This window comes from Lynx canadensis, chromosome A1 (genome assembly GCF_007474595.2).
Source record: "Lynx canadensis isolate LIC74 chromosome A1, mLynCan4.pri.v2, whole genome shotgun sequence".
Taxonomy (NCBI): domain Eukaryota; kingdom Metazoa; phylum Chordata; class Mammalia; order Carnivora; family Felidae; genus Lynx; species Lynx canadensis.
The window spans coordinates 461,575-484,974 of record NC_044303.2 but is presented as its reverse complement, the minus strand read 5'-3'; the positions used below and the strand labels follow the sequence as shown (position 1 = coordinate 484,974).

General features: G+C 36.1%; 1 protein-coding gene across 1 annotated transcript in view; it reads right to left on the bottom strand.

Annotated features, from left to right (window-relative positions):
• RNF17 (ring finger protein 17) overlaps positions 1 to 23,400 on the bottom strand; it is a 119,672-nt gene that overhangs the window by 5,145 nt on the left and 91,127 nt on the right. Inside the window, exons 28-34 of the mRNA XM_030307187.1 lie at positions 17,077 to 17,196; positions 15,242 to 15,322; positions 12,912 to 13,037; positions 11,369 to 11,425; positions 7,769 to 7,885; positions 6,361 to 6,529; positions 3,675 to 3,810 (exon numbers count right to left, since the gene is read on the bottom strand). Coding sequence (XP_030163047.1) covers positions 3,675 to 3,810; positions 6,361 to 6,529; positions 7,769 to 7,885; positions 11,369 to 11,425; positions 12,912 to 13,037; positions 15,242 to 15,322; positions 17,077 to 17,196 — 806 coding nt within the window. The remainder of the gene's footprint in view (positions 1 to 3,674; positions 3,811 to 6,360; positions 6,530 to 7,768; positions 7,886 to 11,368; positions 11,426 to 12,911; positions 13,038 to 15,241; positions 15,323 to 17,076; positions 17,197 to 23,400) is intronic.

The following is a 23,400-nucleotide window of genomic DNA, read 5'->3' as shown; positions in this document are numbered from 1 at the left end:
CCAATCAAAATTGCACAGGCATTCTTCTCAAAGCTAGAACAAACAATCCTAAACTTTTTATGGAACCACAAAAACCCTGAATAGCCAAAGTTATGTTGGAAAAGAAAACAAAAGTGGGAGGCATCACAATCCCAGACTTTAGCCTCTACTACAAATCTGTAATCATCAAGACAGAATGGTATTGGCACAAAAACAGACACATAGACCAATGGAACAGAAGAGAGAACCCAGAATTGGACCCACAAATGTATGCCCAACTAATCTTTGACAAAGCAGGAAAGAGTATCCAATGGAAAAAAGTCTCCTTAGCAAATGGTGCTGGGAGAACTGGACCACAACATGCAGAAAAATGAACCTGGGCCACTTTCTTACACCACACACAAAAATAAATTCAAAATGTATGAAAGACCTAAATGTGAGACAGGAAACCATCAAAACCCTAGAGGAGAAAGCAGGCAACAATCTCTTTGACCTCAGCCGTGGCAATTTCTTGCTTGACACATCTCTAAAGGCAAGGGAATTAAAAGAAAAAATGAACTATTGGGACCTCATTGAGATAAAAGTCTTCTGCACTGAAAAAAAGAAAAATCAACAAAACAAAGGCAACCGATGGAATGGGAAAAGATATTTGCAAAAGACATACTGGATAAAGGGTTAGTATCCAAAATCTATAAAGAACTTACCAAACTCAACACCCCAAAAACCAATAATCCAGTGAGGAAGTGGTCAGAAGACATGAATAGACACTTTTCCAAAGAAGACATCCAGATGGCCAACAGACATGAAAAAATGCTCAACGTCACTCATCATCAGCGAAATACAAATAAAAATCACACTGAGATACCATCTCACACCAGTCAGAGTGGCTAAAATTAAAAACTCAGGAAACAACAGATGCTGGCAAGGATGTGGAGAAACGGGAACCCTCTTGCACTGCTGGTGGGAATGCAAACTGGTGCAGCTGCTCTGGAAAACAGTGTGGAGGTTCCTCAAAAAATTAAAAATAGAATTACCCTACAACAGAGCAATAGCACTACTAGGAATTTATCCAAAGGATACAGGAGTGCTGATTCACAGGGGCACATGTACCCCAATGTTTATAGTAGCACTTTCAACAATAGCCAAATTATGGAAAGAGCCTAAATGTCCAATGATGGATGAATGGATAAAGAAGATGTGGTTTATAGATACAATGGAATACTACTTGGCAATGAGAAAGAATGAAATCATGCCATTTGCAGCAACGTGGATGGGACTGGAGGGTATTATGTTAAGTGAAATACATCAGTCAGAGAAAGATATCATGTTTTCACTCATATGTGGATCTTGGAAAACTTAACAGAAGACCGTGGGGGAAGGGAAGAAGAAAAAAAATAGTTACAAACAGAGAGCGAGGGAGGCAAACTATAGGAGACTCTTAAATACAAAGAACAAACTGAGGGTTGATGAGGGCGGCAGGGGAGAGGGGAAATGGGTGATGGGCATTGAGGAGGGCACCTGTTGGGATGAGCACTGGGTTTAGTATGTAAGCGATGAATCATGGGAATCTATCCCCAAAACCAAGAGCACACTGCATACACTGTATGTTAGCCAACTTGACAGTAAATGATATTAAAAAAATATCCATCAATGGATGAATGGATAAATAAAAGGTAATATATACAATGATGGGATATTATCCAGCCTTAAAAAGGAAGAAAATTCTGATACATGCTACCACATGGATGAACCTTGAGGACATTATGCTAAATGAAATAAGCTAGTTATACAAAGACAAATGCTGCATGATTCTACTTATATGGGATACCTACAGCAGTTAAATTCATAGGGAAAGAAGTAGAATGGTGGCTGCCAGGGACTGGATGAGGGGCGAAAGAGGGGGAATACTGTTTAAAGGGTACAAAGGTTCTGTTTTGCAAAATGAAAAGACTTCTGGAGGTTGGCTACATAGCAATGTAAGTATAGTTAACATTACTTAACTGTACATTTAAAAGTGGTTAAAATCGTAAATTTTATGATACATGTATTTTACCACAATCAAATATTACAAACAAAAAAAATTAGAAAAAAAACAGGTGTCGGCAAGGATGTGGAGAAACTGGAAGCCTTATGCATTGCTGGCAGGAAAGTAAAATGGTATAGACACTGCAGAAAAGTTTGGCAGTTCCCCAAAAAGTTAAACAAAATTACTATATGATCCAGCAATTCCACTTCTAGGTATACACACCAAACAACATAAAGCAGGGACTCAAACAGCTACTTGTACATTAATGTCCAAGCAGCATTATTCACAATAGCCAAAGGATGGAAATCGCCCACGTGTCCATCAACATATGAATAAACCAAATGTGGTATATACAAAGGAGTGTTATTTAGCCATAAAAATAATGAAATTCTGATACATGCTATAATTGAATATGCCCTGGAAATGTTATCCTAAGTAAAATAAACCAGACACAGAAGGACAAATACTCTATGATAGTACTTATATAAGGTACCTAAAATAGGGCAAATTCATGAAGACAGAAAGTAGAATAAAGGTGATCAGTAGCTAAGGGAAAGGAATGGAATGTTATTGTTTAACGTGTACAGAATTTCTGTGTGGGATCAGGAAAAAGTCCTGAAAATGGACAGTGGCATTAGCTGCACAACATCCTGAATGTACTTAACACCAATTAAATGTATGCTTAAAAATGGCTAAAATGGTACCATCTTACACCTGTCAGAATGGCTAACATTAACAACACAGGCAACAACAGATGTTGGCAAGGATGCGGAGAAAGCCAAAATGCCTTTGCATTTTTGGTGGGAATGCAAGCTGGTTCAGCCACTCTGGAAAACAGTATGGAGGTTCTTCAAAAAACTAAAAATAGAACTACCCTACGACCCAGCAATTGCACTAGGCATTTATCCGTGGGGTACAGGTGTGCTGTGTCAAAGGGACACAGGCACCCCCATGTTTATAGCAGCACTATCAACAATAGCCAAAGTATGGAAAGAGCCCGACTGTCCATCAATGGATGAATGGATAAAGAAAATGTGGTGTGTATGTGTATATATATACACACACACACACATACAATGGAGTATTACTCGGCAATCAAAAACAATGAAATCTTGCCATTTGCAACTACGTGGATGGAACTGGAGGGTATTATGCTAAGTAAAATTAGAGAAAGACAAAAATCATATAACTTCACTCATATGAGGACTTTAGAGACAAAACAGATGAACATAAGGAAGGGAAATAAAAATAATATAAAAACGGGGAGGGGGACAAAACAGAAGAGACTCATAAATATGGAGAACAAACTGAGGGTTACTGGAGGGGTTGTGGGAGGGGGATAGGCTAAATGGGTAAGGGGCAGTAAGGAATCTACTCCTGAAATCATTGTTGCACTCTATGCTAACTAATTTGGATGTAAATTTTAAAAAATAAAAAATTAAATAAAAAAAAAAGAAACAGAAAAATAAAAAAAAGAAAAAAATGGCTAAAATGGTAAAGTTTGTTATATTTTACAATAAAGAGACTTATAGATTTAAAAAATCCTAATAAATAAATAGCTTTAAAATAGTTTTTCTTTTATAAGAAGAACCAAAACTTTCCCAATAATTATTTTAAAAAGCTCTAAGAATTCTAATTCAACTAAGTTGACTTAAAAGAAAAAAAAAACCTGTTTATTGTCAGCTTTTCAGTTGATCCGTAATCAACAAATTGCACCAGGACAGCTAGAGGATTAAAGTCTTTAACAGACACAATCTTTGCTCTATACCATAAGCCATCATCATATTCAGCAAGGCAAGGCATTTCTAGAAAGACAGAAAAAAGGAAAAAATCACATTGCTTTGTATTTTCTTTAAAAAATTGTTTTTAATACAGAAAAGTACAAAGAAAACGTAAACACCATAAACCCATCATTCAGAACTAAACACTCAACAGTTTGTCAAACACTGGATCCTGCATGTTTCTGCTTACAGTCTATGCACCTGTTTCTCCTAATTCCCAAGCACTAAACTCTGAAGAAAGGTACTTCTCCCATTCTCACAGTTCCTAGTTCCTCTGCCCATGGCTTAGACCATCCTTGCACTGCCCTTGCATCTTAGACTTCCCAAATGTCTTTTCATTTGAGCCATCATCTTCTGCAAAAGATGCTTTCTGCTATTCCTGCTTTCAATTTGGTCCTCCTTCAATCCATTCTGTAGAAAACCACCAGGATTAAATTTAAAAAATTCAATTGCCCTTGTTTATAATTCTTCAACGGCATTATAAACATCTCCAATATCAAGTCCTTAGTACTGCAATATATAGGGTTCTTCACAATCTACTCCCAACCATCTCCTACCACATATCCTCAAGTGTTACCTAACTAGAATCACTTGAGCTTCTACTTTAGCTCCTGGCTGTTCCCCATATCTAGAATGTTCCTCAATGCCCCCTTTAATGATAAACCTCTTTCAAAGATCAGCTCCAATTTTACAAAGCCCTGACTACTACTAATCGTTGGTTTCTCTGTGATCCTACGGCACTGTGAACACACCTTTAATGCAAGCTGTTATTTTCATACTGAACTTAGTTTTCATGCCCCTCTCAGCAAGCCCACTAGTTCTTATGTGCAGAACTATATTTGTATTCCTAATACAGTATCTGGTACCATATTGCTTGGTAAAAAATCTAATGAATGAATGCTACGCTTGAGTAAAACTGGAAAAATTAGTATAGTATCTACTTCCCTTTTCTTCGTACACTTTTAGATTTCAGGGTAGACAGAGCATACTTCAGGCTCCTGTCTTCTTCTACTTCCACCCCTCTCATTCTGTATGTTATCCTATTCTCTTCTACATAATCTCCACAAAAGTGTAGTTGTGGGCAAATGGTATTTAAATACTACACAACTCTAATGTACAAAGATTTTTATGAAAGAGTTGTAAACAATTTCTTGAGTTTATAGAGAAGATTATCAATGAAACAGTAAAGAATCTCCTTTAATAGAGCGGTCTGCATAATAAGCAATTGACTGAATCACTGTTAACAGTCCTTCCAACTTCTACCATTTCCAGCCTTAAAAACATGGCTGAAGTTTCATCTCAAAATAGAATTAAAAACAAAACAACACAACAACCCAACCAACCTAGTCGTCATGTTATTTTAACCTACGAAATAACTTTTTAATAGGCATTTGCCTACAAATCAACTTGTACATATGCATATTAAAAAAAAACTTTTACTGAAGGATAAAATACCCACAGAAAATGCACAATATATGTATAGCTCCATGAATAATCACATTACACACAGTAGGTTTCTGTGACTTCCCTTTAGACAAGAACACAATGAGGAAGGAATTATCTCATCCAGGCTATAAATCTGAGTTTATAAAAAGAAAAAATTATGAATTTATTTGTCACTCCTTCAACAAATGTTTATGAGCACCTAACTTGCACAAGGTGCCCTTCTAATTGCTGATGGCACAATTAGGTACAGAGAGTCCCAACTCACAGTGCTTTTTGAAAAAGAAGCAGTACGCATGAGGAAAAATGGGGCAGGGGAGGGTGGCGGGCAATGCTACCTTCTATGGGGAGGGCAGGGAACACCTACAGTGTGGGGACGGTTGAGCAGACATCTAAACTGCTATGTACAGTTTTGGGGAAGAACAGAGGGAAAGCGAGTGCTGTTTATCAGCCAAACATGAGTCACAACTAATTAAAATCTCATTGAGTAAAATCAGGTAAGATTTTAGGCTCATGCTTTCCTTTGCTTTAGCTTATCCTCTGATACACAAAATACTAAGAAAAAATACATCTCTGTATCACATAGTGATAAAAATGTATAGATACCACTCTTGGTTTTCAGAAATTGTCAACACCAGTAATGAGATGCATTTTTTTCTTAAAAGAATCACATATACAATAAAGATGGGTAGGAATGGATTAGAAGAAAAATATACACCACTATTTGACCTATCCTGACAAGACAGGACACAATCTGAGTGCCCATATCCTACTTCAAAATTACCAACTTAGGTGGTTTGTAATTAAAATTAATGTCATTTAGGTCTGAATGACAACTTTCACAATTTGAGCTAATGGTAAAACCTCAGGCTTAGAAAAATCATCTTATGCAGTCAATTTTCCAATGCAGACCGAGTTCTGGAACATGGAAATGCCCCAAGGCAGTTGCTTCCCTTCATCTGGAAAATGAGAACGACACTTCATCTACAGTGTCTTGTGGACTCAAAGAGATGGTGCTTATAAAGTGTACAAGTATCAGTTAACATTAGAAATAGACCAGCCTCAAAAGTCCATTCAAACAAAACAACGGTTTTATTAAGGATCCTATTATACTCAGAAAATTTAGCATACCTGTTCTAAAATCCGTCAGCGGAGGAAATGTTTCCACATTCTTATTGAACCTCCTCAGTGCTTCGTTAAGGCTTTCAGACTCAGATTCCCAGCTAACTCCACTGTCATCTGTGTCACTATGCTGGTTAAACAGATTACAACTTTCTACAGAATCAAGGCAAATATACACCTAAGTGGGGAGAAGGGAAGGAAAAGACTTTCGAATTTTGTAATTTTTAGTATCCACTTATACGGACAAAATTATTGCAGCAGGCAGTCTGAACAAGGGCCTTGATGATCCCTTGTACAGTTCCTCTCCCACATCAGACCAGAGTTGATCTTTGTGAACAAGAGAGTGTGACAGGAGTGATGATAGGTTACTGCTGAGATCAGAGCATCAAAGACACGTGGCCCCTGTCTTGGTCGTATGCTCTCCCTGCAACTCTCCTCAGGGAAGCATGCGCCATGTTCCCAGCAAGCCCGCGGGGAGGCCCACAGGGCAAAGCACTGAGCCTCCAGACCACACCCAGCAGAGACTTTTTGGAAGTGGGTCCTGGGTGCCATTTCTACCACCAACATCTCCACAGCCCGTCAGCGAGAGATCCCGAGCCAGTACCTAATTAAGTAGCTCCTGGATTTCTGACTCTCATGTGGGTTTTGTTCCAAGCTAAGTTTGGGGTAATTTGTGATGCAGAAATAAATAACTAATAGGAAAAGAAATCATTACAAAAACCAACTACAGCTGTATACTATTTTCTCTGATGGAACTATATAGCAAATTCTTCCGCCTGTGAAAAGCGGCTTACTATGGAAAAGAGCTGAAGGAACGGCCTGAGCTACTTAATTTGTCACTTCGTTCTTGTTAGGCAAGGTCATGTAATTGAATTTTCTTTAGTGAACTTATTTATTCAGTCAATATATGTTGAGTGCCCATTATATAACAGGCAGCATTCTAGTTCTGGGAACACATCTGTGACCAAATCAGGCAAAAGTCCTAGTCTTCATGGAGCTACATTCTAGTATGGTGAAGCAGACAGTCATAGTAAGAAAGGGACACTGTGTGTTAGAAGACGGTAAGTGGCATGGAAAACAGAGCAGGGTAAAGAGCAGCTAGAGTTCAGTGTGGGAAGAAGCCATGGAAATGAGATGTTTAAGATTTCATAGATGGAAACAGTTCTGCCCTAAAAACCTAAATATTGATATAAACATGACTAAAGCAACACAATACTGGAAACACAGCAACTGCCTGGAAAACTTGCTTTATTAACAAATGTCTGAAGAGGAAATGACACAGTGGGCAAACTGGAGGTCACTGATTTTCAATTATTTAAGATCAGGAAGACAGAAGTGTGAAGAGTTGATCCTCGAGTTTAAGATCAAGACTGCCTGTTATATTTTTAACCAACAACCGATCATTTAGACCACATACCTCATTAGGTGAGACCACATGTTTAACTTGAACAGCATAGAGTTCTTCTGGGGGAGGCAGAGATGAAGGCAAGTATGGTGGTAAAACAGGAGTTTCTGTTTCAGACAAAAGCAATTCCTAAAGCACCAAAAACAAATTCAAATTTCAGAATAGCTATTACAGAAATCCAATACATTCATTACAGTGCCAATTAATTTTCAATTAGCAGAAAGCAAGCTCTCTTAGATAATGAATACCACAAATAATTTTGTTTTAGGACCAAAATGTGAGTAAAGATTTTCAGCACTCTTGTTCCTCCAGTTAAAAAATTTTTGTGTGTGTTTAAAAACTCAGATGAATTTTTTTTTTCATGTATACATATTTACATATACACACAAAACTCTGGAAGACTGGCTAACAGTTAATGGTAATTGTCACTGCTTAGTGGGACTGGGGCATCTGATGTGTAGAAAGGGGACTTTTTTTCTATTCACATTTCTACAGTATTTATTTTTAGAATAAGTATATACCTTATAATAAAAACTAAAATAATATATGAAATGCCAAAGGAAGATTCAAGTTAAAATCGTCAAAAAAAAAAAAAAAAGTGTGCTGTCTTTAAACTCTAAAAAAGCATAACCAAAAACTAAAACTTATGTGATTCCCAAGAGGATCCTGGCAGTCAGCAGTTATTAAACACAAAGGTATTATAAAAATTTGGATGTTTTTAAAAAAATTCTTTTAATGTTTATTTTTGAGAGAGAGAGAGACAAGAGAGAGACAGAATGCGAGCGGGGGTGGGGTAGACAGAAAGGGAAACACAGAATCTGAAGCAGGCTCCAGGCTCTGAGCTGTCAGCACAGAGTCTGATGTGGGGCTTGAACTCACAAACCAGGAGATCATGACCTGTTCCGAAGTTGGATGCTCAACTGACTGAGCCACCCAGGTTCCCCTGGGTGTTTTTTTTTTTTTTTTTTTAAAGAAAGCTTTAAAAGATTCTTAAATGTGGTAATTAGCATAAAAAGTAAAATAATCACATTTAAATTTGTAGATTAATTTATTAATATTTAACATTTCCAAACTGGTGGCAAAACAGAACAAAATCTATCTGAACCACTTAGTAGAGTTCAGCAAAAAGTGACTATGACTGCTAAATTTTACTGATTTGTTACAAAGCACTTGACAATAAGTTTGCTATTTTTATAATCATAGGAATAAAATTCTACTTATTAATAATGAAACTTTCATTAAAACTCTTCCTGCATCAAAAAGCACAAGTGACAAAAGAAAAAAAAAGACTTCGTTAAGATAAAAAATTTTGGTGCTTTAAAGGACACCATTAAGAAAGTGAAAAGACAACCCACAAAATGGGAGGAAATACCTGCCAATCGTATTTCTGATAAAGGACTTATATACAGAATATAAAGAACTCTTACAATTCAACAAAAACAACCCAACTAAAAATGGGCAGGAGATTTTTTCATTCTTTTTTACCTTTATTTTCTATTTTCTTCTGGATTTATTGAAATATAATTGACATATAACATTGTATTAGTGCAAGGTATACAATGTAATTATTTAATACATGTATATACTTTGAAATGACTACCACAAAAGGTTCACACCAATAACCTCATAATAGTTATAAATTTTTTTTTTCTGATAAAAACATTTACTATCAACTCTCTTAGCAACTTTCAAGTATACAATACAGTGTTAACTATAATCACCATGTTGTACATTACATCCCCAGGACTTACATCTGGAAGTTTGTATCTTTTGATGCCTTCATGCATTTCCCCCTCTCCTCATCCCTTACCCCTGGCAACCACCAATCTGTTGTATCTGAGTTCAGTTTTTTTTTAGATTCCATGTATTAGATCATACCGTATTTTTGACTTATTTCACTTAACATAATGCCTTCAAGATCCATCTATGTTGTCAAAAATGGCACGAGTTCCTTTTTATGGCCAAATAGAATACTATTCCAGTGTGTACAAACATACAGCCTCACACCACACACCCCACATCTTTATCCATTCATCTGCTGATGGCCACTTAGGCTGTTTCCAGGTTGTGGCTATTGTAAATAATTCTGCAATGGGCATGGGGTACAGCACACATTTCTTCAAGACAGTGCTTTTGTTTCCTCTGAATACATGCCTAGAAGTGAAATTGAGAATGACAGTTCTATTTTTTTTTTTTGAGGAACCTTCATACTATTTTCCATAGTGGTTGTACCAATGTACATACCCACCATGGTGCACAAGGGTTTCCTTTTTCTCTACATCCTCACCAGCACTTTTTTGTCTTTTTGATGATGGCCATTCTAACATGTGTGAGGTGACACCTCATTGTGGTTTTGATTTGCATTTCCCTGATGATTAGTGATGTTGAGCACCTTTTCATGTGTCCGTTGGTTATTTGTACATCTTCTTTGAAAAAATGTCTGTTTAGTTCCTGTGTCTACTTTTTAATCAGATTGTTTATTATTTACTATTGATTTGTGTAAGTTTTTATATATTTTGGATATTATGACTTATCAGATATTTGATTTTCGAACACTTCTTCCCATTCTGTAGGCTGCCTTTTTATTTTGTTGATGGTTTCTTTTGCTGTGCCGAGCTTCTTGGTTTGATATAGTCCCACTTGTTTAATTTTGTGTTTGTTGGCTTTGCTTTTGGTGTCAAATCCTGGGAAGAGTATTTGAACAGAAATTTCTTCAAAGAAAATATACAAATGGCCAAAAAAAGAGCATATGAAAAGATGCTCACCATCATCAGTCACCAGAGAAAAGCAAATCAAAACTACAATGAAATACCACTTCACACCTATCCTAGGATGGCAGGGCGGGGGGGGGGGGGGGGAGTCAGATAACAAGTGTTGATAAGGATATGGAAAAAAAAATGGAACCCTGGAGACTCCTAGTATAAGAGTAAAATGGTGCATCCCCTTTGGAAAACAGTCTCAAAGTTCCTTAAAATGGTAAAAAGTCACTATATGACTCAGCAATTCCACTGGTAGGAATCAGGTCCATATCCAAGAGAAGTGAAAACAGATGTCCACATAAAAACTTGTATGCAAATGTTCACAGCTTTATTCACAATTGCAAAAAGGTGGAAACCCAACTGTCCATCAACCGATGAATGGATAAACAAAATGTAGTATATCCATGTAATGGAAAGTTATTCATCAATAATAAGGATACATACTGCCACGTGAATGAAGCTTAAAAATGTTATTCTAGTAAAAGAAACTGTGTTACAAAGGGCTACATATTATGTGATTCTCTTTATATAAAACGTCCAAAATAGGAAAATCCAGAGAAACAGATTACTGGTCTCCAGGAAACTGGGAGAGGAAAGTGACTCCTGTTGGTATGGGGTTTCTTTCTGGAATGATGAAATGTTGTGGAATTAAGTAGTTGTGATGATTGCACAACTCTGAATATACTGAACACCCACTGCATTGTACATTTTAAGATGGTGAATTTTATAGCATGTAAATTATATCTCAATAAAGCTGTTATAAAAGAAAATGCTTATTGCTTCCTGATCTTATATTAGATCCCCTGTATTGATGAAGTATCCAAGTTTCCAAAATGTTTGGATTGTAACTTACCTCAAATCTTATTTCCCATCTTTCATCCTCATACTTTTTATCATAATCTGTTAGTTTCTGAAATAATAAAGTATTGTTAACTAATAAACCAAATTCAACTATATAATATTTTTAAGGCACTTTCATATTTTGTCCCCACAAAAACTGGGTGCATGTCCTTGTTGGCATTCATGCAGTTATTTTGGGTTAACTATACAAAAATCTAATGTTCTGAGTAATCTTCATAGTGCAACAAGAAGAATCTTCAAAATCATGTTAAACACACGTCAATGGTAATTATAGCTACCCTTGAACAACATGAGGGTTAGGGGCATCGACCCCCCACCACACACAGTGGAAAATCCACATATAACTTTTTACTCCCTAAAAACGTAACTGTTGACCAGAAGGCTTACCAATAAAAAAAAAAAAAACAAAAAACCGCTGATTAACACATATTTTATATGTTATATGTATTATATATTGTATTCTTATTATAAAGTAAGCTAGAGAAAATGTTAAGAAAGTCATAAGGAAGAGAAGATACATTTACAGTACTGTAAAAAAAAGTCCACACATAAGTGGACCCACGCAGTTCAAACCTGTGTTGTTCAAGGGCCAACTGCAAAGAGTAGGAGGTCTTACCTCTTCTTTTAAATGTTCACACTGAAGAGTACAACGGGAGGGGAGGAACTTAGTAATCTTTATAAAACCAGTTTAACAGATGGAACACCTTTCATACAAACACATGAGTACAAATACACATGAGCACACATACACACACCACACACACCCCCCTGCTCAAAAGAGAAAGCTGGCAGTGAGAATTACATGTAGAAAGTAATATCACATTTCTAAGTGTGAGAAAAAGTTTTCTATATTGAACTGAACATTCAATATTTGGCTGTGTCCTGTCATGAAAATGAGTATTTAAAAATGTAACAAGTGAACTGTGAGTCTAGAAATAAAAAATATCTTGCTATATAAAATGTTAATGTTATTATTTATGATGGATTCCCTATTGCCACTAAGTATTTATGGCATCTTGCAATGTGAAAACATATCTATGACAGGCTAATTATGTTTTTTAAAATATAAAAAACAGAAACACTGGAAAACTGAAAGGAGCTATTTCTTGAAGCTAAGCTTAAAATCCAGAAGCAAAATGGGGAAAATGTTAAAATGTCAAATAAATGGAAAAAAAAGTTTATCTGGGGAGAGAATCCTTTTCTGGCAGCGAATTCTATTAAGATTTGTATGTATATGTTCAAACAGCATATATACAAAACAACATTAGATACTGGATGGTCTTTTCACTAGGTTTGAAGATACAGAAACATTAAATGAATCTTAATGCAATTAAAGTCTTTTTTTAGGACATTTAGGACATAAAGCATGACGTAGTGTATTGTTTCCTCAACAGATAATTTAAAAATTCTCTATATTCTCTTAACATATCAAACACAACCATATTGAAGACTTAAAGTGTAAGGCAAAATATGACATTTTATCCAGAATCAGTTTTTCAATAATTTAGGTTCTTATAGAAAAACAGCTCACTTACTTCTTTCAATATCTCTTCAGAATGCTCAAAAGTACAGTATTTATGGTATGCCATAAAATAAGAAAGTGACATTCCATCAAAATAGAGATGAATCGATAATTTCCCCCATGGGTTTTCAGGTAATTCCTGTTTAATTTCAATAAAGATTATTATTATAAAATAAAGTCTGTTTGAAGATTCAAAGTTTATAGCAGGCAAATATGATGTTAGAGTTCTGACAATCGCAGTTTTACCAGTTTGACTAGTGGCTCATTTCATAAAATTTTCTTCCTGGCATTTTGGCAGGTTATAAAACAGTAATTCTACTATTATAGTTTCTGTAAAATATATTTACATGTAAGATAGTTTGCTAGTTATTTACTAGAAAATTACATCATCTTTAAATAATACTAATAATTTACACTAAGTAGAAGGAGAAAGAAAAGGTATGTTCAGAGGTAAAGAAATGAAGTTTTGTTAAGAATCCAAAAATGACAGAATCAGAAGACATCAATGACTGTCTAGAAGGAGGAGTTAGGATAATGGCTTAAACTCTTAAGTCCGCTTAGCATTATTAGGTACTGAACATGTACGTAGCTGATAGGCTGATCATTTTTCATTTATACTTGGTACCACCTTAGTCCAAACTCCTGTCTCTACTGAGTTTCTATAATTGCTTTCCAGCAGACCTCCCTGCTTCTATCTTTTCTACTCTCTAGCTTTTCTCAGTGCAGCAGAGTGAAAATACTAGAACGTTAAAGGTAGATCATGTCACTCCTTTGCCCAAGCCCTTGAGTGGCTGCCTTTGTCAGCCTGACAGCTGAAGCTTTCACAAACCTCTCCCCCACCCCCAATTCTTTTCTATCGTGCTCCTTCTGCTCCAGCCCCAGTGGCTTCTCTGCCAGTCCTCGAACACCCCAGGCATGCTCCAGCCTTGGAGCTCTCTGCACTATTCTCCAGACATCTCATGGTTGGTCCTCTCACCATCTTAGAATCTTTACTCCTATCTCATTTTTTGCAGTGTGGCCTCCCTTGACCACTGTGTTTAAAATGTTAACTTCTCCCCTGCCCCGCTTTCCCATCAGCCCTTCCTGCTTTGTTTTCTTCCTAGCACTTACCACAACCTAATATACCTTGTATTTTATGTTTTTTATTTTGTTTCCCACTGCTGAAATGGAAACTCCATGAAGGCAGACATCTGACTATTCAGTCCATTGCTGTACCTCCAGGTTGAGACTAGAGTCAGTCAGTATTTCTTAGTATATAAAGTCACAGGAGCAAGTCTGGGTAAGGTCTGTTATGGCAGTAAGGGCTGTAGGGCATGCACATTCATGGTTTCTGACAATTTCAGCAGCCTTGGGTACACTATGAATTGTTCTCCTGTGTTAAGCTAAACAGCAAAGAATTTTGATCTCTATCTTACTGCCATGATTTTCCACAAGGGCTATGAATAACCGGAGAGGGGCTCTTGGTACTAACATCAGCAACATTAAAGCTTCTGTACTGTTTTATATAAGTAGGTCTGTGGCTCTTGTTCAGTCTTTATCATCCTGTAGTCAGTCACCTTTCATACAGAAATACTTTCCTTACAGTGTTTGTATCGTTCTACTGGAATCCTCAAACATAGCTGCAGATCAATCTCATTACCTCACTGCTCAGAAACCTCCAATGGGCTCCACTTATTCACCTCTACCTCTCTTAAATCCTATTCACCACCACTTCTCCTCACAAAACCTCTTTTATTCTAGCCAAACAGTTATGCTATTTCCTAATTGTACCGTGCCCAGTTCTGTTTCTTTACGCTTACTTATGAATTCTATTCCCCTGGTCAGGAGAACTTTCCCAACTTTTAAGGGCTACCTCACTTACCATCTCTAAGTTCCTATTACACTTACTCTTTTTACCAGTCACTTGGCTCTTGGCACGTCACTTTGTAGTGTGAAGTTTTTAGGTTTATATCTTACATCTAGTTGTTTCACCAACTACATAAGGTCTTTGAGCACAGGGGCTCACCTGCACCTCACACAGTGCTACGGACATGGTCACATCCTGAGAACTACTATGTATGTTTATAAACATCTCCAATTCTTTGATACTGCTCCTTATTAGGTTGTTAATAAAGAATCTTTCAGATTCCTGACTTTAGTGCTTATGAAAGTTCTCAGGAACTTGCTCAAAATTAGATTTAAAACAAGCCTAGAAACCAAAGTGGTAACTTTTCTATGTTAGTGAATAAGTTATATTCAAATAGGAACATTTTTCATCATTAAAATATCCCTCAAATTATGTTACCTACAACACATTATGGCCAATAACTTAAATCAACAATATATGCCTTGAATATAAATTACCATAATGTGAATTTCCACCTCTCTCTTCGAAAGCAGTTCCTGAAGGAGTTCTATTGCATCTGGTTGCCAGACATTCCCAACCTATTTGGGATTAATAAACTCAGATTCTTTCACAGTTTCACAAAATATGACAGAGCAGAAAGCAAATGAAGTTATATAAAAGTAGCCATAAACAGGTAACGGGAGACAGTAGTATAAGCTATACGACCAGTTTCGAGCAGTTTCAAGAGAATATCATGGCCATATGAAACTAATAATTTGTCTGAGCTTCCTTCCCTCACTACAGTTCTCTCTTAAAGCATTTTAGGCTTGGGGCGCCTGGGTGGCGCAGTCGGTTAAGCGTCCGACTTCAGCCAGGTCACGATCTCGTGGTCCGTGAGTTCGAGCCCCGCGTCAGGCTCTGGGCTGATGGCTCAGAGCCTGGAGCCTGTTTCCGATTCTGTGTCTCCGTCTCTCTCTGCCCCTCCCCCGTTCATGCTCTGTCTCTCTCTGTCCCAAAAATAAATAAACGTTGAAAAAAAAATTAAAAAAAAAAAATAAAAAAGCATTTTAGGCTTTAAAAATATAAACCTACATTAAAAACAAAGCATCACAAAAAATTTTTTTAAAACACCAATATACCAATGTGGTGCTTGGATAATGCCTAAAATAGGTATTTCTTTTTTTTTTTTTTTTTTTTATGAAATTTATTGACAAATTGGTTTCCATACAACACCCAGTGCTCATCCCAAAAGGTGCCCTCCTCAATACCCATCACCCACCCTCCCCTCCCTCCCACCCCCCATCAACCCTCAGTTTGTTCTCAGTTTTTAACAGTCTCTTATGCTTTGGCTCTCTCCCACTCTAACCTCTTTTTTTTTTTTTTCCTTCCCCTCCCCCATGGGTTCCTGTTAAGTTTCTCAGGATCCACATAAGAGTGAAACCATATGGTATCTGTCTTTCTCTGTATGGCTTATTTCACTTAGCTAAAATAGGTATTTCTTAAGGAGCAGTGATTGTCGTGTTTTTAATGTTAAGACATTCATGTGGCAAAGAATTGGGGCCTCCTGCCAAAAGCCACTGAGGAGCCTCAACTTTCCACCAATGCCACGTGAAAGCGATTTGGAGGCAGATCCTCTACCCCAGTGAACCCTTCAGATGACTGTACATATCCATGCAGTTTTACTAGGGGCTCTGAGCCAAAACCACTCAGCTAAGCTGATCCTAATCCCTGAACCACAGAAACTATATGAAAGAAAAAAAAGTTTATTGTTGATTTAGACTACTACGTTTTAGCTTAATTTGTCATGCAGCAAGAGATAATTAATACACCACTTCTTTATCTGATTTCCAGCTTCAAATCTGTTGTGATTTTATTTGAGGAAGAAATAACTAAATTTTAACAGTCTTACACTTACCCATCTATGAAGATATTAGGTCTCTTTACTTATTCAGATTTTTTTAAATGTTTATTTTTGAGAGAGACAGAGAGACAGAGACAGAGACAGAGCGTGTGTGGGGGAGGGGCAGAGAGAGAGGGAGACACAGAATCCCAAGCAGGCTCCAGGCTTTGAGCTATCAGCACAGAGGCCAATGTGGGGTTCTAACTTGTGAACTGCACAATCATGACCTGAGCTGAAGTCTGGTGATTAACTGACTGAGCCACCCACGCTCCTCTCAGATTTTTTTTTTTTTTATCCTTCAGTTTGATTTTGTAGTTTTCTTCACAAAGGCCCTTTAGCTGTCTTAAGAAACTTATTTCTAAGTATTTTATTATTTTTGCTACAACTGAAAGGGATTGTTAATAAAAAGACAATATTTAAAATTAATCATCCTACAAATTACAATTTACTCACAGATTTGGTATTATAGAGCTGGCAAGGAATACAAAACTGGGGTATATCAGGATATAGTAAAATAGGGTAAAGGTGACATTGTGGAATCTTCTCGGTGAATCCATGATCTAAATATTGTACCTGAAACAAAACAAATAAAATTTATAATTTAAATTTACTATTAAAAACTAGGGGCCAGTAGGGACTCTTAGGTATTTAAAAAAACAGACATCCTGGAAAGAGATCTAAATGGATTTGAAAATTTTCCAGAAAAAAAGAAACATTGTATTCCTTAATTCCATACAGTGTATTAAATTTCATTGTCAAAAGTTTTTTTTTTACACATAAACCAGCTTTCTTTTTTAAGAGTCTTCTGAGATTTACAAATTCCTTTAGAATTTCTTTTGAAGATAATTTGTTTTGTTTTTCCTAAGTATTTTAGAAGCACTGGTTTACATTTAATAAAGGAGTATACTGGTTTGTTTTCTTGTTGAATTTTAAGAGTTCTTCACACATTTTGGATAATAGTCCTTCATAAGATGTGTCTTTTGCAAATATTTTCTCCCACTGTGTGGCTTGTGTTCTCATTCTTTTGACATTGGCTTTCACAGGGGAAGTTTTTCATTTAAATAAAGTCCAGTTTATCCCTTATTTTATGGGTCTTCTGTGTGATATCTAAAAAGTCATTACCATCCCCAAGGTCATTGAGGTTTTCTCTGCTATCTTCTAGGAATTTTATAGTTTGTGTTTTACATTTAGGTCTATGATCCATTTTGAGTTAATTTTTTTGAAGAGTGTAAAAGTCTGGGTCCAGGTCCATTTTTGTGTGTGTGGATGATCACTTGTTTCTGCAACATTTACTGAAAAGACCATCTTTGCTTAGTTGTTTTGCCTTTGCTCCTTTGTCAAAGATTAGTTGACTATATTTTTGTGGGTCTATTTCTAGGCTCTCTATTTTGTTCCATTGTTCCATTTGTTTATTTTTATTTTTCTGCTAATACCACAATATCTCAATTACTGTGACCTTATAGTTAAATTTTGAAGTAAGGTAGCATCAGTCCTCTGATTTTGTTCTTCTCCTTTGTGTTGGCTATTCTGGGTCTTTTGCCTCTCCCTATAAACTTTAAAATAAATTTGTTGATATCCACAAAACAACCTGCTGGGATTCTGATTGGCATTGCATTGCATCTATAGATAAATCTGGGAAGAACTGACATTTTGACAATATTGAGTCTTCCTATTCATGAACTAGAATATCCCTCCAGTCATTTTGTTCTTTGATTTTGTTCATCAGTTTTGTAGTTTTCCTTGTATAGATAGATCTTGTACATATTCAGTTAGAGTTATACCTAAGTATTTTGGTTTTTTGGGTGCTAATGTAAATGGTATTGTATTCTCAGTTTCAAACTCCACTTGTTCATTGCTGGTCTATAGGAAAGTGACTGACTTTTGTATATTAACCTTGTATCCCGCAACCTTGCTATAATTGCTTAGAGTTCTAGGAATTTTCTTGTTCATTCTTTTGCATGTCATCTGTAAACAAAGTTCTTCCTTTCTAATTTATCTTTTATTTCCTTTTATCTGATTGCATTAGCTAGTACTTCTATTATGATGTTGAAAAGGAATGGTAAGAGGGAATATCTTTGCCTTGCTCCTGCTCTTAGTGAGAAAGTCATGAGGTTTTCACCATTAAGTATGATGTTAGCTGTAAGTTTTTTGTAGTTTTTTTTTTTAATCAGGGTAGGAAGTTCCTCTCTATACCTATTACAGAGACTTTTTAGTATGAATGGGTATTAGATCCTCTCAAAAGCTTTCTCTGCATCTACTGATATGATCATGTGATTTTTCTTTTTCATCCTGTTGATGTGATACATTACATTAGCCAATTTTCAAATGTTGAATCAGCCTTGAACACCTGGGATAACCATTTGGTCATGATGTATATAATTACTTTTATACATTGTGGATTTGATTTTCTACTATTTGGTTGAGGATTTTTGTATCTATATTCCTGATACTGGTCTGTAGCTTTGTTTTCTTGTAATGTTGTCTATTTTTGGTATTACAGTAATGCCGGCCTCACAGAATGAGTTAGGAAGTATTTCCTTTGCTTCTATCTTCTGAAAGAGATCTTAGTAAAATATCTTCCTTAAATATTTGGTAGAATTTACCAATGAAACCATCTGGGCCAGGTGCTTTTTGTTTTGGAAGGTTATGAATTACTAATTCAATTTCTTTATTAGATATAGGACTATTCAGATTTTCTATTTCTCTGTGTGGGTTTTGACAAATTGTGTCATTTTAAGGAATTTGTTCATCTAGGCTGTCAAATTTGTGAGTATAGATCCACTCATAATATTCCTTTATTATCTTTTCATGTGCCCTCTTTCATTTCTGATATAAGTAATTTGTGTCCTCTCTTTTTCTTAATTAGCCTGGTTGCAAGCTTAATGATTTTATTGATCTTTTCAATGAAACAACTTTTAATCTCATAGATTTTCTTTCTTGATTTTCTGTTTTCAATTTCATTAATTTCAGCTCAAATTCTTATTTTTTTCAGCTTAACTTTGGATTTAATTTTTTCTTTTTGTAGTTTCCTCAGGTGGAAACTTAGAAAATTGATTTTAATCTTTGTTCTTTTCTAATATATGCATTTAATGCTGTGAATTTCCTCTAAGCAATGCTTTCATTGCATCTCATAAGTTTTAAATTTTTTTTTTTTCAACGTTTATTTATTTTTGGGACAGAGAGAGACAGAGCATGAATGGGGGAGGGGCAGAGAGAGAGGGAGACACAGAATCGGAAACAGGCTCCAGGCTCTGAGCCATCAGCCCAGAGCCTGATGTGGGGCTCGAACCCACGGACCGCGAGATCGTGACCTGGCTGAAGCCGGACACTTAACCGACTGCGCCACCCAGGCGCCCCTACATCTCATAAGTTTTGATAAGTGTTTTCATTTTCATTTAGCTCAAAATATTTTTAAATTTCTCTTGAGATTTCTTCCTTGACCCATGTGTATTTTAGAAATTTGTTGTTAAATCTCTATGTATTTTGGGATTATCGTTCTGTTACTGGTTTCTAGTTTAATTCCATTCTGGTCTGAGACCCGACACTGATTTCTACCTCTTTAAACTTAAAGTGTGCCTTATGGCTCAGAATATGGTATATCTTGATAAATATTCCATGTGAGTTTGAGAAGAATGTATTATTGTTCAATGAATTAGTCCAGAGATGGCACTTATATCCAGTTGATTGATGGTATTTTTGAGTTCAACTATGTCCTTACTGATTCTCTGCTTGCTAGACCTGTCAGTTCTGATAGAGTGTTGAAGTCCACAACTATGTTAGTGGGTATTTCTCTTTCCAATTTTATTAGTTTTTGCCTCGTGCAGATTTACTCTTTTGTTGTTACACACATACATATTAGGAACTGTAATGTCTTCTTAGAGAATTGACTCCTCTGTCATTATGTAATGCCCTTCTTTATCCCTGATAACTTTCCTGCTTTGAAGTCTACTCTGAAATTATAGATATCCCTGCTTTCTTCCAATGAGTGTTGGCACAGAATATTTTTCTCTATCCACTCATTTTTTTCCACTCATTTTAAATCTATATGTGTCTTATACTCAAAGTGGGTTTCTTGTAGACAACATACAGTTAATTGGTACATTTATTTGTTACTATTTTCCATTTACTGCTTTTGTTCTTTGTTCTTGTTTTCCACTATTTTTCTGCCTCGTGGTTTTAAATGAGCATTTTATATAATTGCATTTTCTTTTTCTTAGCATATCAATTATACTTTTTAAAAAGCAATTTTTAGGGGCAACTGGGTGGCTCAGTCAGTTAAGCATCTGACTATTCATCTCAGCTCAGGTCTTGATCTCTTGGTTGTGAGTTCAAGCCCCACGTTGGGCTCCACACTGGGCATGAAGCCTACTTAAAAAAAAGCAATTTTTAGTGGTTTCCATTTAGTTTACTATAATACTGAATTATTATCATTATTAAACATTTACACTGAATCCAAGTCTATTTTCAAAAAACATTTACCACTTTGCAGGTATCATGAATACCTTATAACAAAACAATCCTAATTCCTTTCTTCCATTCCTTGTACTATGGTTATCTATTTCACTTATATTTAAGCAAGCATACATATGCATTTGGTATATTTGTATATACGTACATAAGCATATATACTAACCACATTGTTGCTATCATTACTTTGAACTATTATGCTACATCAATTAAGAATAAGAAAACTCCAAGTTTTATCTCCACTTATTCCTTCTTCAGTTCTCTTTACTTAGATCTGAGTTTCTGACCTTTATTATTTTCCTTCTCTTTAAAGAATTTTTTGTACTATTTCTTGCAAGGCAGGTCTACTAGCAACAAGTTCAATTTTTGTTTCTCTGTGAAAGTCTTTGTTTATCACTCAGTTTTGAAGGTTAATTTCACAGTTTGGTGGGGTGTTTTTCTTAAGATTTTAAACATTTAAACCCACCTTCTTGTTTGTATGGCTTCTGAGGAGAAATTGGATGTAATTCTTAATTTTTTTAAAAGTTTATTTATTTTGAGAGAGAGTGAGAATGCGCATGTGAGCAGGGAAGGGGCAGAGAAAGAGGGAAAGAGAATCCCAAGCAGGCTCACAACGTGAGCACAGAGCCCAACGTGGGGCTAAATCCCATGAACCATGAAATCATGACCTGAACTGAAATCAAGAGTCGGACGCTTAACCAGCTGAGCCACCCAGCTGCCCCTGGATCTAATTCTTTGTCTCTCTATAGGTGAGGTCCATTTTTCCTCTGGCTTTTTTCAGGATTTTTTCTTTAATTTTCTGTAATTCCAAATGATATGCCCAGGTGTAGTTTAAAAAATTTTTGTTTTTGCATTTATCCTGGTTAGTGTTCTCTTACCTCCTGGAACTGTAGTTGAGTGTCTGACATTAATTTGGGGAAAATTCTCAGTTGTAATTATTTCAAATACTTTTTCAATCCTTTCTTTCTTTTACTGGTATTCACATTATCCATATGTTATACCTTTTGTAGTTGTCCTTGGGTATTTGAATTTTTTTTTCAGTCTTTGTTCTCTTTTCAGTTTGGGAGGTCTCAGGATGTGTGGTGTGTGTGTATGTACACACACACACACACACACACACAATCTGTGTCCAGTCTACTAATAAGTCCATCAAATGCATTCATTTTTGTTTATGTATTTATCTCTACTTTGTCTTTTCTTAGTATTTTTCTCTCTCTGCTTACACTGTCCATGTGTTCTTGCACAGTCTACTTTATCCACAAGAACCTTTTCATATTAATCATAGTTGTTTTAAATTCTCAGGTAATTCCAACATCTCTGTCATGTCTTGTTCTAATGTGTCTCTGTCTCTTCCAGTTGTGTTTTTTGTTTTAATATGCATTCCAATTTTTTTTCTTTTTAAAAGTTAAAATTTATTAAAAAAATTTTTTTAATGTTTATTTTTGAGACAGAGACAGAGTGAAAGTAGGGGAGGGGCAGAGAGAGAGGGAGAAACAGAATCTGAAACAGGCTCCAGGCTCTGAGCTGTCAGCACAGAGCCCGACGCGGGGCTCAAACCCACAAACCGTGAGATCATGACCTGAGCCAAAGTCAGACGCTTAACCGACTGAGCCACCCCGGCACCCCTTAAAATTTTTTTAATGTTTACTTTTTAGAGAAAGAGAGAGAGCACGAGTGGGCAGAGGGCAGAGAGAGAGAGGGAGACACACAGTTCGAAGCAGGCTCCAGGCTCTGAGCTGTCAAAACAGAGCCTGACATGGGGTTCGAGCCCACAAACCATGAGATCATGACCCGAGCCGAAGTGAGATGCCCAACTGACATGTCACCCAGGCGCCCTGTTAAAATTTATTTTAATTGACATATAACATTAGTTTCAGGTATACAAATAATGACTTGATATTTGTATATAATGTGAAATGATTGCCACAATAAATCTAGTTAACATCCATCGCCATAAATTTTTTTGTGTGAGAGGAAAACTTTAAGATTTACTCTTAGCAATGTTCAAATATACAATATAGTATTATTATAGTATTAACTATAGTCACCATGCTGTACATCCCCATGATTTATTTTATAGCTGGATGTTTGTATTTGTTGATCCTTCACCCACTTTGTACACCCCCACCCCTTCATCTCTTGGAACCACCAATCTGTTCTCTGTATCCATGAGCTTAGTATTTTTTGATACTGATGGTGTTTTGTTTTTTATATTCCACAAATAAGTGAGATCATGTGGTATTTGTCCTTCTCTAACTTTATTTCACTTAGCAGAATGCCCTCAAGATCCATTCATATTGTTGCAAATGG